This window comes from Manacus candei, unplaced genomic scaffold (assembly GCF_025592945.1).
Source record: "Manacus candei isolate 608988 ecotype Guabito, Panama unplaced genomic scaffold, ASM2559294v1 h1tg000041l, whole genome shotgun sequence".
In the NCBI taxonomy this organism is placed as follows: Eukaryota; Metazoa; Chordata; class Aves; order Passeriformes; family Pipridae; genus Manacus; species Manacus candei.
This window is the reverse complement of record NW_026138089.1, coordinates 11,464,123-11,483,837: the sequence shown is the minus strand read 5'-3', so window position 1 is coordinate 11,483,837 and position 19,715 is coordinate 11,464,123. Positions and strand designations below refer to the sequence as shown.

The window sequence follows — 19,715 nt, the reverse complement described above, 5'->3', positions numbered from 1 at the left end:
ACTCGGTCATCCACTGGCACTGCAGACGTGTGGGCCAGGCCCCTGCGACCTGTAGTCCCATGCTGGGGGTTGGCACTGGGTTTTGCCCAGTTGCCAGCACCCAGACCCTTGCTCCCTCCAGCCACTGGCACCACAGACACATGGGCCTCTGCCTGGGGTCTGGCCCCAGTTGCTGGCCACACACCACAGACCCACAGAACAGATGCCCTTCAGCCAGCAAAAGAGTTAGAAGTGGAATTTGGCATTATAGGACAAACTGCACTGGTAAGGAGCTGGACGTGGCCAGACAAATGTGTCATACACATCCAGCATTTTTTAACCTCTTATCACTCTGCTTCCCTGTAATAAATCTTGACCAAACCCCAAATCCTCTTCCTCTGCATCCCATACTGTGTGCCATGTCTTCGGCAGCATCTCCCCTCAGTCCAAAATGGGATCCAAGGTTGATTCACCTTGATGGGTCTCATGGTTGGATTATTGACCTTGATGGTTCTCTCTGGATAGCACTGGGAGGGCGTCCCTCCTTCTGGGTCCTTAATCTGGGCTTCTGTCTGCTTTCTGGACTCTGTGCTGCCCTGGCCTTATGGAGAAGTGCCTCTGATGGGATGATGGCTTCTGTGGCAGGTGTGGAAGCAGTCAGGCAGGGTGTGATTTGGGATCCTCCATCTGCTGTCACCTCTCTCATCTCTTTCATGGGTTGCAGACAAGCTTTTTTCACACAACACAACATCTGCATCCTGTAGTGGATCTTCCTTAGGATCTATCCAATTCTATGCAAGTTTAGGAATCACATGCTGCTTGATTCCTAACATGCAAGACCAGGAATCCAAGTAGTTTCTTTCACAGGTCTTTATAACTAGAGCCTGACATGCCATACACTACGCTAAATATAGAATCAATAGAAGGAAAAGCGATGCTCAAATCAGACATCCTATTTTTTCTTTCTTCTTGATGCTGCTATTATTCCAATGTTCAGTCTGATCCTAAAGCAATACACCACAGCATGTCACAAGCATTATTATGTCTTCATACTGCCGAATAACTGAAATCCTTTTATTAAAATACAGCATCCTGTGATGGATTTCTTCATCCTTGGACTGACATTGGGCCTGAAGCTCTTACTAGTAATCACTTCACACAAAGCCAGATCACATACTCAACTCAGACAGAGAAGCTAAGGACTCAATACACAGATTTTTAAAAATGGTGTGAAAGCTGATGAGACTGAATTGTTCCTGCAAAGAATATTTGCATTTCAAAATTTCTGAGAGAAACTACACTGAAGGCCTTTTCTGAATAATTGACTTATGGAACATTTAATTCACCCTTCATTAACACTGTATTATTAAAACAAAATCAGAGAAACAAGAAGGTTACTTCACTAAATATTAATCATCTTAAAGAAAATTAAGGCTGTCATTTACTAACATCACAGCTGTAAAGAGGAGCTGTAAATAGGAAGATATCAGTAAAACAGTCTTACACCAGCCTACTCAAAGTCAACAATCATCCTTCAAGCATACTTGCTCTTCAACTGATTGCTAAGATGCTAAGAAAAAAAAATCAAGTGACAGGAGAAAGGGACAGCAATAAATTGTCCAAACACTTTAGAATTACTAGTTAATGCAATACTAGAAGATGAAACTCTGACATCAGTGTTTCTAAAGAAAACCTCTTTACTTTGAGAGACATGCCAAAGAGCACATTTGCAGCTGACTCCTTTCCACTATCTTTGTGAGATTTTAAATTTAGACATGTAGCATCCTAAATGTTCAAAGAGTTTCTGCTATAATGTTAGCCCTGTCACATCATCTACCAATCCTCTTGAGACAGAACGCTTAGCCTCAAAAAAAGTAAATGCGTTTACTATTTCAGTATATAGATCATTAACTTACATACTGTTTCCTCATTCTTCATCTACAGTCCCTAAAAAATGCTTGAGAAAGCCATGAGGACAAATGGGCTACTGCACACTATTAACTCTTTATAATTTATAATAAAGCTATATAGATTACTTAATGCAGTCACAAATTCAAGTTTTCATTTTCACCTTCAAGGCCCTATATTATCTTACCCACAATTACTGCATGTCTTGCTTTTATTTCCCTCTACTCCCTAGACATCTTCTATCCTTTGACTTAATTGCATTCTTTATCTCCTTCTCCCACTTTCAGCTGTATGTCTTATATCATGCTGACCTCCGTGCCTTGTACAATCTCCATGCCTACATTCTTCGTCCCTCTTCAGCAGTATCTTTAAAAATACACTCTTTCAGGAATCACTGGTACATGCTCTTCTTCCTTCTTTTCTTATTGCTGAGTTATTAACTGAAATTTGTCTTGCTTAAATCGCTTTTGCTTCTTGCTGGACCAGGGCAGCAGGGAACATAGATGAAAGCTAATGCAGAGCTGGTTGATTTGCTTTTTAATTCTATCAGGAATGACCTCTTTAACTCTTTAACTCTGAGGAAAACTGAGGGACAATATTTGCTTGTAATCTAAAGTAGGAACCTGGAATCTTGTTTAAAAAGCCACAATGTTCATTAAATAAATGCCAATCAGTGTATATGTAGTGATTACTTTCTACAAGCTGTGTCTGTACTTTTTATAGTCTTAGATGTTTATATATATTTCATAGTGCTCCAACAGTTGTCCAGAGCAGGCTCCATGCCTATGACCCAGCATACATGACTATGATGCTTTTTACCCCCTCTTGGTTTAATGTGTACTTAAATATAAATATGATGACCACACTAAGCAGCAATGGCACATAAACATCAGGGATCTCGGGAGCATTCCCAGGTCTAGTAATCGTCACAGTATGGTAGAGTTACAACATTATTCCTGACTTCTAGAACACCTGACTGCAAACTTCAAACACCTACTCTAAAGAGTATAACTATTCATAGAAGTTATCCTATGATCATATTACTATTTATTACTATAATTAAAAATATTACTATCTTCTGATGAACATCTTAAAATAACTGCAAAATTTTTTGCTGAAATTTAAGGAAAAAAAATCTCAATGAAAATTTTTAGCCTGGAAAGATAAAAGCTCACAACTGAAATCAGTCTTTAAATGATATATGATTCCTAATCTTAAAACTGCAAATGCATTCTACCTAAGATACATGATTGTTCTTCGTAAAATGAAAGGTTCTGTTGTAATTCTTTTGGGATAACTGCATTATTGAAAGTGAAGAGCAGTAGGATATGTTACATACCATTATGCTTTTTGCCCACGGCACTTTTTTGGATCAGTAATATTTTGAGCCTGTAATAGTTTTAGGCTGCAACCTCTAATGTCTCCAGTCTGAGCTACAGGATGCAATAATATGTTTTGGAGACAGCAACAGAATCACTGTGACCAGGTATCTGCTCAAGAGAAAGAGGACAATTTTCTAATGGAGGAAAACGTTCTGTAACATAACTTCAGTAATGGGCGAAATCCCATCAACTAGTCTTTGGTAGTCAGCAAGACCTTGAAGCCTTGAAGCAACTGAACTATGAATTGAAGGAGTTACTAACAACTAAACCATTTCCATTACTGCGTCAGTATTTTAGAAAATAGGTGCAGATCTATTTTAAAATAATTCTGGTTCTATTCAGAGAAGTATTGACTAATAATCTTTATACTTGGGAAAATCTGCTAATGACACAAAATTATGTAGGTCATCTGGGATAACATCTCTAAGAACCTTGGAGTGACAAGGTAGTTTACTGGGCAGTCAAGTGTCAAATGAAATAAAATGGTCAAGAAATGTAGGCAGTACACATTAGCTAGAAAAAAAATAAATGACATCTACATTTTCTAACGTTTGGTTTAAGTACTGGACATCACTGTAGACAGCTCAGTGAAAACTCAGAGCTTGGGTGGATATATTGTTTATATTCACAGATATATATAAAGTGGTCTCATCTGGAATGTTCTAGAACATTACACTATACACTACATGCCACAGACATTATTTTATGTTAACATGTTTTTGGTAGGAAGGGTCTGAAGAAATGCAATCAGAACACTTATGAGAAGAAAAAAACCCAAAACCAACCACACCACCGCCCCCTCCAGCTCCCACAAAAAATCTAAAACACAACCCTTTCAGATGGTGAGGTTCTGAACAGACTCTTTTAGAGTTTTATTTATGGAGCAAAAAATAAAAAAAGATGTGACAAGCAGTACTTAAAACACTGAGTGGCAGATCAATTACTTCTTATCTTTCTCACTCACAACATATAAAAATCTGACATTGGAACATATGCAAAAGATTTAAAGAACTCATTGTCCCAGACACACCTCAGTATCAAGAAAACCCACAAATACACAAATAGCTTTGTTCTGTTTTGGTTTTGTATAAAAGAGCCTTCAACTACTTGATATGGGGGTAACTGAATTTAAGTGGATAAATTAACCCCCTCTAGCTAAAAGGTGATTATTAAGCCTCTGGTATTAGCTGTCATCAGAGACGGTACTGAATAAGATGGACACTGAATCTGAGCATGAACAGCAATTCCTATATTCAGTATCAGTTAGACAAAAATGAAAAACTTTTTTTTATGGAATAGGAGGGTAGCATTTCTACCATGGTTTGGAATTGTATTCTACCTTAAATCAGAATCACTTCAGTATTACTGAAGCTTAACTTGAATCATTTCCTTCTTGGCTTTGAATCACGCTATTATTCTAAGATAGAAAAGATGCTGGAATGGAAATGTTAAGCATCCCTTTTTAGCAGACAAGTCTTTATGTCTTCAGCTCTTGTATATACTACAAGGTCTTTTATTTTTCTAACATCTACTAAAATAATAATAATTTAAAAAAAATCTCCAACATTGCTTTATGGAGTACACTTTGTAATCATCTTATCAGTCCATTTATTTTGTGATACAGCAATCAGAGCAAAATGCTTTGCCTTGATAGATTATAAATAACTTGACAGTGTTAATTGATGGTTCTGTATTAGGTCTTCTGCAACTGTGCCAAAGAGACAGACTCTTAAAAATTCTTTTATCACATAACAGATTAAGCAGAACCCTACCACATATACCAGGTCTCTGAAAATTACCTACAATCACATATTCAAAAAAATCAAGTAATTTCAACAAACAAACAACAAATTGAAAAAAAAAGCAAAAATGAACTCACTACTCTCCCCTAGCCTTAGTGCACTAAAACAAGACATAGTTGACCTCAGTCTTTCAAAGGTTTCCAGAAGTCTCCTCATGACAATACTTTACAAAGAAGCAACCAAAAAATACTACCAACAATGCAATTCCTGGTTTCAGTCTTCATTCTTTGTCCTGAACCTGTTGAAAAGCATTGTTACAACAAGCTCGGGGGTGATTACAAAGGTAACTTCACATACAGAGAGGATCAGTGCACTAGATCTTATTGAAAGACGATTTATTCATACTTGCTATAACCCAAAAGATATTAAAAACATTTTTGTGAAAATTCTTGTTAATTAAAATCTAATTATTCAACGACTGCTGTTTGGCATCTTCAAGAAAACGCCCAAGGTCTTGAAAGAAAAGATAACTCAGTGAACAATTTATCATAAAATAAGGATTTTTCCCCTCTTTTTTCTACTTACCATGCATAATTAATATGTGATAATACCCATAATGAGTTCCCTAAAACAATTAGCAATGCATCTCCAGTGACCTCCTAATCTGAATATAATGCTTTTTGAATTTGGAGGTGTACTAGTCTCTTTGTGCTTACACACTCACCTCACGTAGAAGCAAAGAAGGCTGCAGAGTATAATTTATTATTCTGCATCACATTTCATCAAGTCCCTTAGCAGCTACTTGATACATTATCAAGACAAATGCAAGGAAAAAAAATTATTCCTGCCTCTCCACCCCCCAAGTAGGGTATCCCAAAGACTAAGTACCAATTATAATCCTTCTTTCCTCTTCCAATCAGATACATTAAGTGAAAGCAAACCTTGACCAGGTTACTTTTTGCATGGAATTTCAATGACTTTTTTCATCTCTGTAAGACAAATACATCCATAAATAAACATGCACTGCAGTAACAAGGGCAATGTCTAGAACACTTAAAAGCTAAATTACTTTCAAGCCATCCAACATATAATTTTTCTTCCACAAATATATAATAAAGACTACCAGCATGGGGGGTGTACTTTGAGAGGGTGGGTGTGTGCATGTGTGGACACAAAAGCACACATGCCTCAGGAGAAGAGCAAGGAAGAAAATCAACCCTATGAACTAAGAGCATGATAATTGAAAAAAAACCTGAAAACAATCAATCTCCTTCCTTTAATTATCTTGTAAATATAAAATAGTGGCCTATTATAGCCTTATGGAAAAGATCCCTGTGTATAGTAGTGTAGAGGACCAGATCTAAGCATGTTTTGTCTCCAACATTCTGAGTATTGCTGCAGGAAAGGTGATCGAAGGAGAAGGTCCCATGGAGGTGGGGCAGTGCTGTTCTGAGCCAACTTCCTGCTCCTCCTTGAGACTGGTGCTCAGTGCCCACCTTCACCTTACTTCCTGGAAAAAGCCTGGCTGTGCACACCTGATTCATTCATTCATGGCTAGGCTTCGCGAACGAAGATTTGGGAAGGCTCTGTCCACATTTGATACAGGCACGCTGGTGGCTAATGAGGCAAATACGTGACAAACATATCCGATTGCAAAAGGCACAGCAGAAAGACTCCTTAGATGATATATTCCGCAAGACACGGTTCTTTCTGCGTTGTCTTTTCTCCTCGAGAGTGATCCGGCGTGCATTCTCAAAGGAGACAGTTGCGTTATAGATGGTGTGTCTCCAGGCCTCCCGACTGGAGGCCAGAGTGGACCAGTTATGATAATCAATATGGCCAAGGCTGAGATGTTGTTTCAGGGAGTCCTTGTATCTTTTCTTCGAGGCTCCTCTCTTGCGGCAGCCAGTGGCAAGTTCACCATAAAGCAAGATCTTAGGGAGGCAAAGAGCTCAGCAGCATCTGCAAAGCAGGATGTTAAACGCTGCAGAGCTGCTTCTGTGTGGGCAACAAGGGCGGCAGCATCAGCATAAAGCAGCTCCCGGACAAGATGGTTTAAGGTCTTGGTATGGGCCTTCAGTCACCTTAGGTTGAAAAGGCTTTTCCATCAGTACAGTAGATACCGTCCTGATCACCGAGGTCTGCCGTGGCCCTTTGGAGCATCATGCTAAAAAAGACTGTGAATAGGGTAGGAGTGAGAACACAGCCTTGTTTCATGCCATTCTTTATTAGAAAGGGCTCAGAAAGTGGCACACCTGAACAAAACATGCAAATAGTCTAATTTACATAAGAGGTATGCACCACCTTAACTATAAAAGGGAGCAGATTGGGCCCCCCTTCTCTCTTTTCCTTTTCTCTGGCTCTCTTCTCTCCCTTTTCTCTCCTTTTTTGCTCTTTTGTTTCCTTCATCTTGCAACTCCAGCTTCACACCATCCACGTGGCAGCACCAATGCAGGATCTGAGGTGATATTGTTTTCTTTCCTTGCTTTGCCCAGGCAAAGCATGGCTATCATATTCTACCCCATACTCTGCACTGAAGTTTGTTGTAGGACGGGGGAGCTTGTGGAGGTCTTTGTGGCTTGTGAGCCAGCAACTTTTGAGGAGTACTTTGTGTCAGCTGTGAAGTGTACTGTACAAAATTAAGGGCTTGTTAGCTGACACTTTGTGGAAATGTATTGTAAGAATTTAAGGGAGTGTTAGCCAATACATTTTGAGTCTAAATATTGGGCTGGTTGCTGTAGGTAAGAAGACTGTATAATAAAACATGAGTTCCCTGACACATGGTAACCAACATCACACCCTCTACCAGTGGGTCGTGACAAGCACATCTTCAGAAGTCCTGGATTGTGAGATTTGGTGAAATATCTCATGATCTTTTCTCTACAGCCACGTCTATTACACTTATGAAGCTGGAAGGCGAGCTTCATAATCACAGACCTCATCATCCAGCCTGGGAGACACAAGTAAGGGCTACATGGTTAGAGTGTGTAGAAGCTGAGGAAGGTGCAGGATTCAGCCAACAGAACATTCAGCAGTATATCACATTAAAAGTACATTCCACTAGAGTGCTGAGCTCTTTGCATCCCAAGGTGTAAAGCTTCTAGCAGTATTTCAAGATGGAGGTCTTAACACATAAACCCACATTGTTCTATACCTACTTACTTTAAATTGCTTAATACACAATTTAAAAGTATGATTTATTATTAATTTATTCCTTTAAATTTTTCCAGTGTCTGTCTGAAATCAATAGCTTCTCCAGCAGGAATGGGAACCCATAAGAAAAAGTTATGCTGTTTATTATTTCGCAGTACCCCATAGTAGCAGGATTTCAAGAACTAGGCCAGCAACATATACTAAATACTCAAAACACAACTTGACATCTAGAAATAAGTCTTCAGTCATATTGCAGAGGAAGAAAAGTAACGGTTTTATGAATTCAGGAAAAAGTTCTAGTCAAGACCCTTCATGAGCAAACAGCTGATGTATTGTGTGGTGATTAGGACAATCCCCAAGGAAACTCAAAGACTGGAAGACTGAATTTCTCAGGTTGAAAAGTGCTCAAAAAGATGTTTTCCCCAATTTTTTGAAGAAGAATTCCACACAGGAGACAAGACAAGGACAAAACTCTCTTCTGATCACCTTAAAAACAGATCTCCCATATTTGGTGTTCTCTATGGAGAATTTTTCTTGGCATTTTTGAAATGCACTGGAACTACTTTTCCAATTATGCTTTACAAAAGACTAACTGCAAGATATGTTTAGATCCTGATAAAAAGACACAAGCTGTTGAGACTGGGCAATTTTGGATGAATACATGAAAGCAAAAAACTCATTTCTCAGAAAAGCTATAAAATCAGAAAAAGGGAGGTTCCTACTGAACTTGGCACCTCATCTTAGTTAGAAGGCAGAGAAGTGGAAACATTCTGTTCTCAAGCCAATAGATATATCCTTTCAGATTTCAGTTGCTATCCACTTTCAACACTTCAGTGCATGTTTTGCATGACAGAACTAAACTAATTTGGGTACACAGAAACTACGGGACATAGTTCATTCACTTCCCAGTCACTCCATGTAAAATAACAGTAAAATCTACGTAATCTAAATTCATTAAGGGAGTGAACTCTGCTTTTGCTGTAAACTGAAGCACGTTGTGTGTACTCAAGAGCAGTGGTTTCAATCTCTCGTAGTGGTTTCAACCAATTGCTCAGCAGTCCCACAACTTTCCAGGGAGCCTCATCCCCACCACAACACACTTCTGTCAAGGGAGAGACTTGGTTGCTCTCTCCAGAAACCAGCCACTGCACAGCACAGGATGCAAGGTTAACAGGAACACTGAGGGAGCACAACCTTGCAGATGGGAGACTCCAAAGGGGCACTCTGTGCAAGCAGTGAGGAAATTATCCAACAAGGAAACACACACACCAGAAACACTCAAACATCCCAGACCTTTACTCAGTGTACTAAGTATATGGGTACACTTGGACTTGGCACCAACAAATCAGACAACACAAGAAGTTCTTTATTGGCTCCAATCCATCAAATGCCTAATTTGAACTAATTGATGAACTGTAATTACATCAGTACAGACAAAACAGTCAAGTGGCTTCCAAAAAGAAAGCCCAAATTCTGCTTTCTACCTCAAAATGCACCATCATTCAGAAAGAGTTGAGGAGCAACACTCTCTTCATGCAGTAGCACCCACTAGCATGTGCTATAACTATCTTTGTACATATTGCAGTGCCTGAGAACAACAGTGATTGACTACAAACTCTTCATCATCTGTCCTCCTGAATGCAGCCTGACACTGAAAGTCAGGCATGCTCTGACCATTACAATGGCAGGCTATACCTGGAAAAAACAAGTGTCTAGCAATATGCTAAAATAACTAGTAAAGAACTGCGAGTCGAAGGACATAAGACAGTAGAACTTGCGTAAATCAGAATGGTTTATACCACAAACAGCTATTTAGAAGGTGAGATGAGGAAAAGTTGGTAACATAGGCCTATGCAAAGGACAGACTAGAGTCAAGCTTGAAGAAATAGCCATTGATGTAGATTTGAACTAAGCTGAAAAATGTCCATGTGCTTTTGCATTTAATGTTTTTGTTATTTCTCAAATAACAAATCTGTGAATTGCAAACATTCATTTATAAAAGTCAATTAATTTATGAAATGGAAAAGGGGCAGATTTATGATGACTAAAATACATGATTTCAACAGCAGACATTCCAATTTACAGCTCAGTGCACCACCTAAAACGGCTGTTCATGTCTATAATTTCTGTACTTTACATAAAGTACTCCTAATAAATTAAACCTCCAGGAAAAAGAGAAACATCACTCATAAAATAGCTGCTTATCTGAAAACCATAGTAAGTAAAACATATACACTACATGTATACACCAAAAATGGTGAAGCTGAATGGGGAAAAAACTGAAAAAGGAAAAAAAAGGGGATAATAAAAAAAAAAAAGGTTTTAGCATCCTTTTTACAAAAAACTCACAAAAACGATGGTCACATTAAGTGCTAAATCAACCTTCTTCATCCTCTGTTTTATTTGTACAATACAGAATAAAATTACAAAATATTTGAATGTCATACCATTCTGAATCTATTGCTCTTTCACTACATCTTCTGTAGCAAAAAAGTCGCAGAAATTTCTCTTTGAACTTCTCTGTTCTATGACATAAAAAGTCCACTGAGACTCATAAATCCTAATGCCATTTAATCAGTCTGAAAAAATTTTAATGAGCTCTCACTAGATTTGGTACAGAGATTATTTGTAACTATGGGATCAATTAATTAATTAGAAATGGAAGAAACTGCAAAGAAATAGTGTTTTAAATTAAGGTGATGATTTACATCACTTGGAACTTTTTAAATAGAACAGATTGATTCTTCATAAGAGAGTTATGACCATTTGTATTACTGCAATCTATTCCTCTTTTTAAACAGTGGATATAAATGGATTTATTTGCTTTTAAATTACTAGTAAGGCCCTTTATTTTACAGAAAAGCTGTAGGCAAATCAACCAAAATACTGGAAAGAAAGGCCCTAGCCCACAACATCCTTAAATAGGAGGATAATTAATCTGTGGTTTTGATGACAGAAGTGTATTGGAAGTATGTATAAATGTTGGCATGGGAATGTCTGCAGCCCTCTCAGTTAGAGCCATATTTAAATTAAATTTATTAGCATATCATTTTTGTTATTATGAAATAAAACTTCAAGACAGTATTGAAAATTTTTATAAATATATATATATATATAAAATATATAAAAATACATACAAATGGCCATGTTAGTATGAACTCTTTTAAAGCAAAAATTAATATTCTAGTATTTATAAATTCGAAAATCATGATTTTTAATAATGCGAGCCCTATAAATTAAAGTGGAACAGAAAAATATTGTTTAGCAAAAGTACTTTTGTTTCCTTACTTTTTTTTCCCTGATCAAATCTGTGAAGTTAATGACTGAATCACAGGATAAGTGAGATTGGAAGGGACCTCCAGAGCTCATTCAGTCTGTGGACTGTGTCCAGACAAATTCCAAGTATCTCCAAGGATGGAGACTCCACAACTCATCTAGGCAACCTCTGCAGGTGCTTGGCCACCCTCACAGCAAAAAAAGTGTTTTCGTGTGCTCAGTCTCCTGTGTATGTCTGTGCCCACTGCCTCTGGTTCTGTCACTGGGCACCACTGAAAAGAGCCTGGCTCCTTCTTCTTTACCGTCTCTCTTCAGGTATTCCTACACATTAATAAGATCCCCTGAGCATTCTCTTCTCGTCATTCCAACCACGTCACTAAAGATGTTAACCAGGGCTGTACCCAGTATTGACCACTACTCACTGGCACCCAACTAGACTTGTGCCACTGATCACAACCTTCTGGGCCCGGTCGTTCAGCTGGTTTTCAAAGCACGTCACTGTCTGCTCATCCACAGCTTCTCTACAAGGATCATACAGGTGAGAGTGTCACAGGCACTCCTGTAGCACAGGGAGACAACAGCCACTGCTCTCACCTTGTCCACCAGGCCAGTCACTTCATTATAGAAGTTAATCAAGTTTGTCAACCATGACTTTCCCTTGGTGTAGCCATGCTGACTGCTCCTGATGATTTGCTTATCCTTCCTGTGCCTGGAAATGGTTTTCAGGATTAGTTCTTCCATCACCATTTTCCAGGGATTGAGGTGAGGCTGAGTAGCCTGTAGTTCCCTGGCTTGAAGACAGGAGTGACATTTGCTTTCTCCAGTCTTTGAGCACTTCTCCCAGTGGCCATGATTGACCAACGAGTATGTAAAGTGGTCTTGCAATGACACTAGAGGGTGTATCCCATCAGGGTCCCTGGACTTACTCATGTCCAGTTTGTTTAAGTATTCCCTCACCAAAATCTAAACAGAAACAATACTATGAAAAGTATTATTTAATTGTCTAAATAAAATGTATGAAAAAGAACACAGTGTTTTGAACATTCTGGTCTGAAATTTCTATAATATTCAAGAACACATTGTTTCTACATATGTACAGCTCCAGATGGTTTTCATACCAGTTGCATCTGTGCATTTGAGATCAGAAATTTGAGTATATGTTTTTAAATTTAAATTTTAGAAAAATTTAAGTTTTCTAGTATTTAATCTTCAGATCATATTTTGATTACCTGATTTAATTAATTACTTATAGGACAGTGCATTGTTGCTAGTTTTGCAAGTTCATATGATGTTTCACGTATCACCAGATAGCAAGACTTAGGCTGAATTTGCAGGGTGTATCTTGTTCAAAATTCCTGTGCTGTGGTTTCATCATTATGCCTATTAAGTTCCTAGTTAACCAAAGACTGCAAACAAAAAGGTCAACATTTAAGAAATTCCCAGATGGACAACTATGACATCCTTCAATGACAGTAAAGCAGATATCATATCCATTTATATATCAATTTAAATACTTTTCTTCCCCTTGAGAGTTCTGTGCTTGTGCTAAATTCCCACACTTCAACATTTGTGATTTTTGTAGATGCAACAAAAATTCAGTTGAATTTAATCTGCTCTAAGGGAACGCTGATGCTGTAAACTCATATAGAGGAAAAACGTATATTCAAACATTTATGTTCTTCTTCAAAAAAAGGTTAACAAAATAAAAATACAAACCCAATCAAAAATACAATCTGCAATTTTGTCCAACATACCTTTAAAATCGTTTAAAAATATTAAGTGTAATATAGATGCTACTATTATCTTCAAGTATTTTTTTCGTTGCTAACATAACTAAGGAAACAAACAATTATCTACAACAGTGTCACTGGTTTTGTTGCTTGCTTTTGGGCTGTTTTTTAATGTTTTTGTCCTTTTTAATTATTACCACCTTGTGACTTTTCTGAAATAGAGCCAAATAAACAAAGAGTTTTGGGAAAGCTGTCCTTCTGCTCCTCACATGAAATTATAGTTTAATTTGCCATTAACACAGCTGACATTCAGTTTTCTTACTTCTTGAGATACAGTAACAGTTACAACCCAGATTTATATAAATTATCAATACTTTCTGCTCTTTTACTTTCAGAATTACAGAACAGCTTACAGTTATACTTACATCCAATTAAAAAGTATGCAATTATGCACTTCATCCTGTTTCCCAAAAAAAACATACCATACAACATTACAGGAACATACCCTGATTTTTTGTTCCCTACACATACAGTTAAGCAAGGAAGAATATTTTTATATGAAAAAAAATATTAAGCTGTGGTTTAAGCTTGTGTTCAACTCCTCTCTTCCTCTCTCCAAAACCTTGGGCTGCTTCCCAATATGTGCTCTGAACTGAATACTAACATATTCAAAATTCATAACTCCTTGACTCTAAAGTGAGATCTACAGCCTTGCTGCTCAGATTTCAACATTTGGAACAAGCCATATACACAAGGCCTACTCACACAAGTATCTACCACGCCCCTACAACGCCATGTTTGATTAACACAGTTTGATTAACACTGTTCAACAGTAAACCACACTGCATCAAACTTATTTCACTTTGTATTCTCGGGCAATGAAAATACCATTTAGACTCTGTGTGAGAATTCAAAGTACGAAAGGCTGAGGAATCAGTTAATTGTATTTGTGTAGCCATTTTTTCCTCAATAATCCTACTGAGAGAACAGTAATCACAGTCTAATCTACCTAAACTTGTTCCTTAAAATTAGTATGTAATGCATTTTTCTGCAGTAATGAAACTCTGAAACTTCAGAACTTATGTTCCACTCGGGACAGAGAAGAAGTGAGAAAAATATTCTATGGATAAAGACAATTTAATTTAAAATAAAAGTGAAGACATTATTTTAACAACTCTCAGTTTATCTTTCAAATATTTTCCCTGCAGATTTCTATTTCAGAATAAACTTTGGAAAGTTATATATAAGAGAGAAAAACTAAACACACCTACTATTTGAGAAAGATTGCTCAAACTGATAGTTTTAAATCAGAAACAAGAATTATGATCTCAGAGATTTAGACTGTAACAGGAAAGATGTGGCTTAGGAAAAATAATGCCCTGTTCACAAAGAACCATCTTTAATGTTTTGATACTTAAGAGGTAAATCAGCTATGAATGTATGGAAAATAAACTGAACTATGTTTAAACAACTGTTTCCAAACTTTGAATAGTGAAGTTAAGATTGTAGATTTATTTACACAGCAGAAAATCATTACTACTGTGTAGCATACTACTGCATGCTACTGTGTAGTAAATCAGAGCAATCAGCATTACAAACACTAGATGTAGTGGGGGGAAATCTCTTCCTTCAACAGCACAAACATCTTTGAAAACAGAAGCTGCTGATTTTTATAATCTTTATATTAAATTTAATCTAAGCATTTATCACATTAAAAAAAAAATCCAAATATAGCCCAAAGAGAATATTCCTAAATCAAATTTGTCCCCTCCCCTTCTTACCTTCTCTGGAGGTGCAGGAGGGTGAAATCTCTTTGCACAAACCAGAAATGGATCAGGGTGTGGTTTGCCACACTTCACCTCAGGGTCATCTCCCAACACAATATGATGAAAAAGACCAAAAAAGTCTTTGTGTCTGGTTGTTTTCAGCTGAAATGAGACTTCATCTGAGCTGCTGGCAACAGCCATGGGTATGTTGTGTTTGTGTAAATGACGGATCAGCTTATCGACCCCTGCAAGACAAATATATATGTTTTAGTTTTTATATATATGCATGTATGTTGGTATATGTATTAATGTTTATACCTAACTACAAAGTATTTGGCAATATTTCAACAATGCTGTCTTACTGAATAAAATAACCTATTTCAATCAGTTAGTGTGAAAGAAAATTCTTGCTATATCTGAAACATTCCTTCTCCAGACAAAAACCATGGAACATTCCTCAAGGTATATATATACTTGTTCTGTTATCAAAGTGATTCTTTTCTCAAAATATGTCAAAAATGGGTTCAACATCATTACATGATGACATCCACTAGAAAGTCATTAAGCAATGTCCCCATATTATGTAAGTTTATTATTTCGAACTCTGAGAGTTTGGGAGAACATTTTCTTTCATATACAGTTAGGCTCCTGAGAAAAGAATCAAAAAAATATACTCTTCTCACTGGATGGCATAGTTTTAGTTTCTGAAGCAGGTATCCAACTGGCTCAATCCAGACCCTAAGGGAGCTCAGATTCTCTCTTTTGCAATTATTAAAGCAAGTAACACTAGGCAGAGGAGAGCAGCTGTCAGTCACAGTTGTTAATACCAGAGCTTTATCTATTGATGCTGTGAACCCAGAGTAATGAACACCTCAAGCCTAATGGGTAGAAACTTCAATCTGATCCAGTCTTCTAGGGAAGGTTAATGCAGTGAACAGAGAAAGCACAGCAGTCTGTGTAAGAGGGAAACATACACCGTTATTAGGTGCAAGTTTTGAGTTTTCTTTGAAGGGGTTTTAATGCTCCTTTTCTGCAGCATTCTAAATGCTGAATACCTCTCCCAGAAAAAACAATTAGCATTGTGTAATGAAGAACAAGATTGGATGTCTGGTCTTTATTAACTCACAAGAGAAAATCCCTCCATATCTGTATAATCATTTCAGCTCTGCTTGTTGGCATAAATCTGTCCCACGGTGTTGGACACAGGATATTAGTTTCAGGCAGTTTAGGTTCAAGTAGATTACAGTTGACTTTTGGCTCTTTGAAACAAGTTGAGCACAATTCTCTGTTTTTACCTTCCAAGTGCATGCATTCTTATATTTTTCATGTCTGGTTATACTAAAATAATCTTATTCCCTTCCTTGCACTGTCATGGTTACGTCTGGTCCCCGCTCCCTCCAACCATTCCTAACCCTCATGCCCATTTAATTCTTTCCTTTGCCACACCAGCATCTCTGATTTGCATTTCCCATGTGACTTAGCCTTTCAATTCTAAAAATCAACCACCTAATCTGCCACACATTTTTCCCAAGTATAGTCATATGCCCAACTTGGAGAAGTTGTAAGTACTATTGATAATAAAGTGTGTAGATTACTAAATAGGTGCATTAACTAATCCACCTGTCTGGAACTAGGACTTGTAGGTATGGCTCTCTGCAGATTTCTCATCTATTCTCCAGAATCTAAGCAAACAATTAATAGCTGACATTTCCAGTTCCATGTTCATATTTGATGACTTTAAATACACACACTTCTGTGATGTTAGATTTCGAGTTGGACAGAAATAACAAGTGCTATTCCTCCTGTAATATCAATGCATCATCCATTTGAAAGCCTTCCTATGCCTCCTTAAATGGTTATACTAAGCAAGTGCATTTTTCCCAAATGATGCTATTATGTCCTCTCACCAAAATATGACGTTAAATACAATTCAACCTTTTATTCCAGATAGTTTAAGTCTTCATTCTGAAACATGTAGTAAGTCTATAGTAAATTAGTGAAGTACTAGGATACCTTAATGTAAAGCAGTAGCCTAAGCATCCCTTCTTTAAAATAAAATGCATTCATTCTAAGGAACTTATTCTAAATAAGCTGCAACATTTAGCAAGGCTAGCATGTCATGTGTGTAGTAATATAAAGAAGTCCAAAGATTAAGCAGAAGACTTTTCCTATCTCCTATGCCCTTGCTATGATATAGTTAGTTTTCTCTAAAGTTGTGCTCTTTTCAAATAGCTAATTTTCTTCAGTCCCACTGCATCACAGCTTCAGTTCATCTCTCACAGGGTATGTTTATTCTATATTTCTATTGGAAGTAGCCAGCCACAGAAAAGCACTGTTGCAGAAAGGTTATTTCTCCAGGGTCCTCTCTTATGTTCCCCCAGCACATCAAGATTTTAGTGTGTAACTGTGTATAGGTGCGTGTTTGATTTCTCTTTTTGGCTTCCCTCACAACAAGGGAGCTAAAATGCAGTTGTCCTTAATACCTCCAGAAAGCAAATATTTACATTATTCAGAAAATGCACTTTAATAAGAATATGCCATTTAAAAATGATTATTCGTTTATGTGTAAATAGAGCAAGATAGATTAGAGAAAAAGCAAAAGGCAAATCAGCTGCACAGAAAAAAATTAAACTGCATTTGGAAGAGTAGCTAGCATAACTTGACAAACTCAAAACAGATGAAAAATATCTTCATTCCAGGTTTGCTTTCCTCTTTGTAAAAGCTATAGATCAAGAAAATCCATTTTTGTTTGCATCAGCTACCACCAGTATAGCTCTAGACACTTAGCCACCACATCAAATTACTGACACAATTATTGTACCAATTCAGGACATAATTTTTTATTAGGAAGATATCTTCCTCAGTATCTTTATAGTGTTTTTTTAAAAGAAAACATCAACAGAAGGGGAATTGAAGAACTGCTTTAAATATCTGTAAGAAACTTCCCCTGGTATATCCTGTGTTATTATACCCTCTGTAGCTACAAAGATTTTTCAATCAAATGACAATCAAACCAACCAAGTAAGAACTCAAAGACCACGAAGAACTACGCTGAAAATTCCTGTGATCTTGATAACTTCTAACTTACTTGTTGCTACATCAGGGCCCATCCATCACAGAGGGACCCCTCTGTTAGACTTCCTGGGACCACCTTTCACCCTTCTGACTGAAAGCTTAGGCACATACAGCAAGAACAAAAAATAAAGAAAGATCAAAAGAAATAAAGATCTCTGTTCTTCCAGGATAAGGATACACTTCTAATGTGGCACACAGGCAATAACTATCTTATGCAGTATATGAATTCTTCAAGTAATTACAAAAAAATCAGGAGTACTCCACATTGCTATGCTTTATTTCCAAATGTACTCATTTTTTCAGATAACCAAAGCAGTAAATACTGTTTCTTTATGCTATGTCTTTAAATGTGAAGTTTTAGAACAGACATAGAAGCTCAATATATGCTAAATGCAATAGTTCAACACTGGTAACTATTGGAAAGAAAAATAGGTGAAAAGAATTGTAAGGTCAATTTTGTTACAGTAGCTGCAAAGAAGAAGGATCAACTTTAAATGTCAGCATCTTTAACACCTAATTAATCACAAATGTCAATGAAGTTATCAAGTTTGGGAAAACAAATTAAACCAACAGAAAGGATTTATTTCTTCTGAGACCACAGATGCATTTCAAAGAAAGAGATCAGTTTTTGTTCTGAAAATTGGAAAAAATCATATATAAAAATATACATTTCTTTTTTTTAAAAAAGGAAGTATTATTCCTCCATTAGACTCCAAATGTGGTGTTTGCACTTTTTAGATTCAGCTGAAATCATGGTGACTAATACATTGGATCAACTAACAAACTAAAAATAAGACTCATACTGAACAGCAAAACCCTTGGGCTAACTGTCACTTTTTTCCTTCTCATTGACTAATACAAACATGTACAGCAAGTGTTCAGGAAACCAAACAATGCTACACTAAAATGATCTAATGAGAATCCCTATCTAATTACTTACATGGTATTACAACACTGTTTTCCACATGATTTTTTTAAAGTTATCACATTTTTTAATCAAATGCCATTACTCACTATGAAGTGCAAATTAACAAGACAAAACTCCTCAAAGCTAGCACAAATTGATGAAAAACAAAGGGAATTTTTATTTTCCTTTTAGCTTTATACAAACATGGTTTCTGTGTCATGCAGAATACTTCAGAACAATGAACAACACGTGTATTTTTGCTATATTTTATATAATTTCAAATTTTTGTACCATCCCTTTTCTTGTATTTGTCTATCACTGAACATAACACTGTTCTTAACTTATACCACTTCTCTATCTCCACATTCAGATCTATTTCTTTTGAAATGTTTCCAGACAAAAGAGGAGATACTATAAAGCTCTTCTATTCTTTTCTAATACATCTTTAACCAAACCTTTTTTCTATGAGTATGTCCCAGTAAGGGTATGTTTTTCAAAACAGACAAGAAAGTGATCTCCATCATAAACTGGGCAAACACACATCTTGATGATTTATGTCCATATGCACAAATGAAAATCTTAAGAATAAAAATAGCTTCTGTATTAAAAGACTGCTCCTTTTTTTCATAATCATTAAGCATTACCACTCAGAGCTTTGCAGGTTGACTAGATTTCTAGCCAATTCCATGACAGTCTTTTAAGTTTATAAAAACAATTCTAGGGCAAAAACCTCAGCAGCATCTGAACATTAAAAGCACTCAACAAAACACAAAAAAATTTCACTTATGAAAAGAAGC

At 36.8% G+C, this 19,715-nt stretch overlaps 1 protein-coding gene across 6 annotated transcripts in view; it reads right to left on the bottom strand.

The window, feature by feature from the left end:
- Positions 1 to 19,715, bottom strand: part of PUDP (pseudouridine 5'-phosphatase) — a 63,949-nt gene that overhangs the window by 15,280 nt on the left and 28,954 nt on the right. For all 6 annotated transcript variants that reach the window (XM_051795000.1, XM_051795006.1, XM_051795002.1 and 3 more), the window contains one exon: positions 14,952 to 15,181. In XM_051795000.1, the coding sequence (XP_051650960.1) occupies positions 14,952 to 15,181 (230 nt within the window). The remainder of the gene's footprint in view (positions 1 to 14,951; positions 15,182 to 19,715) is intronic.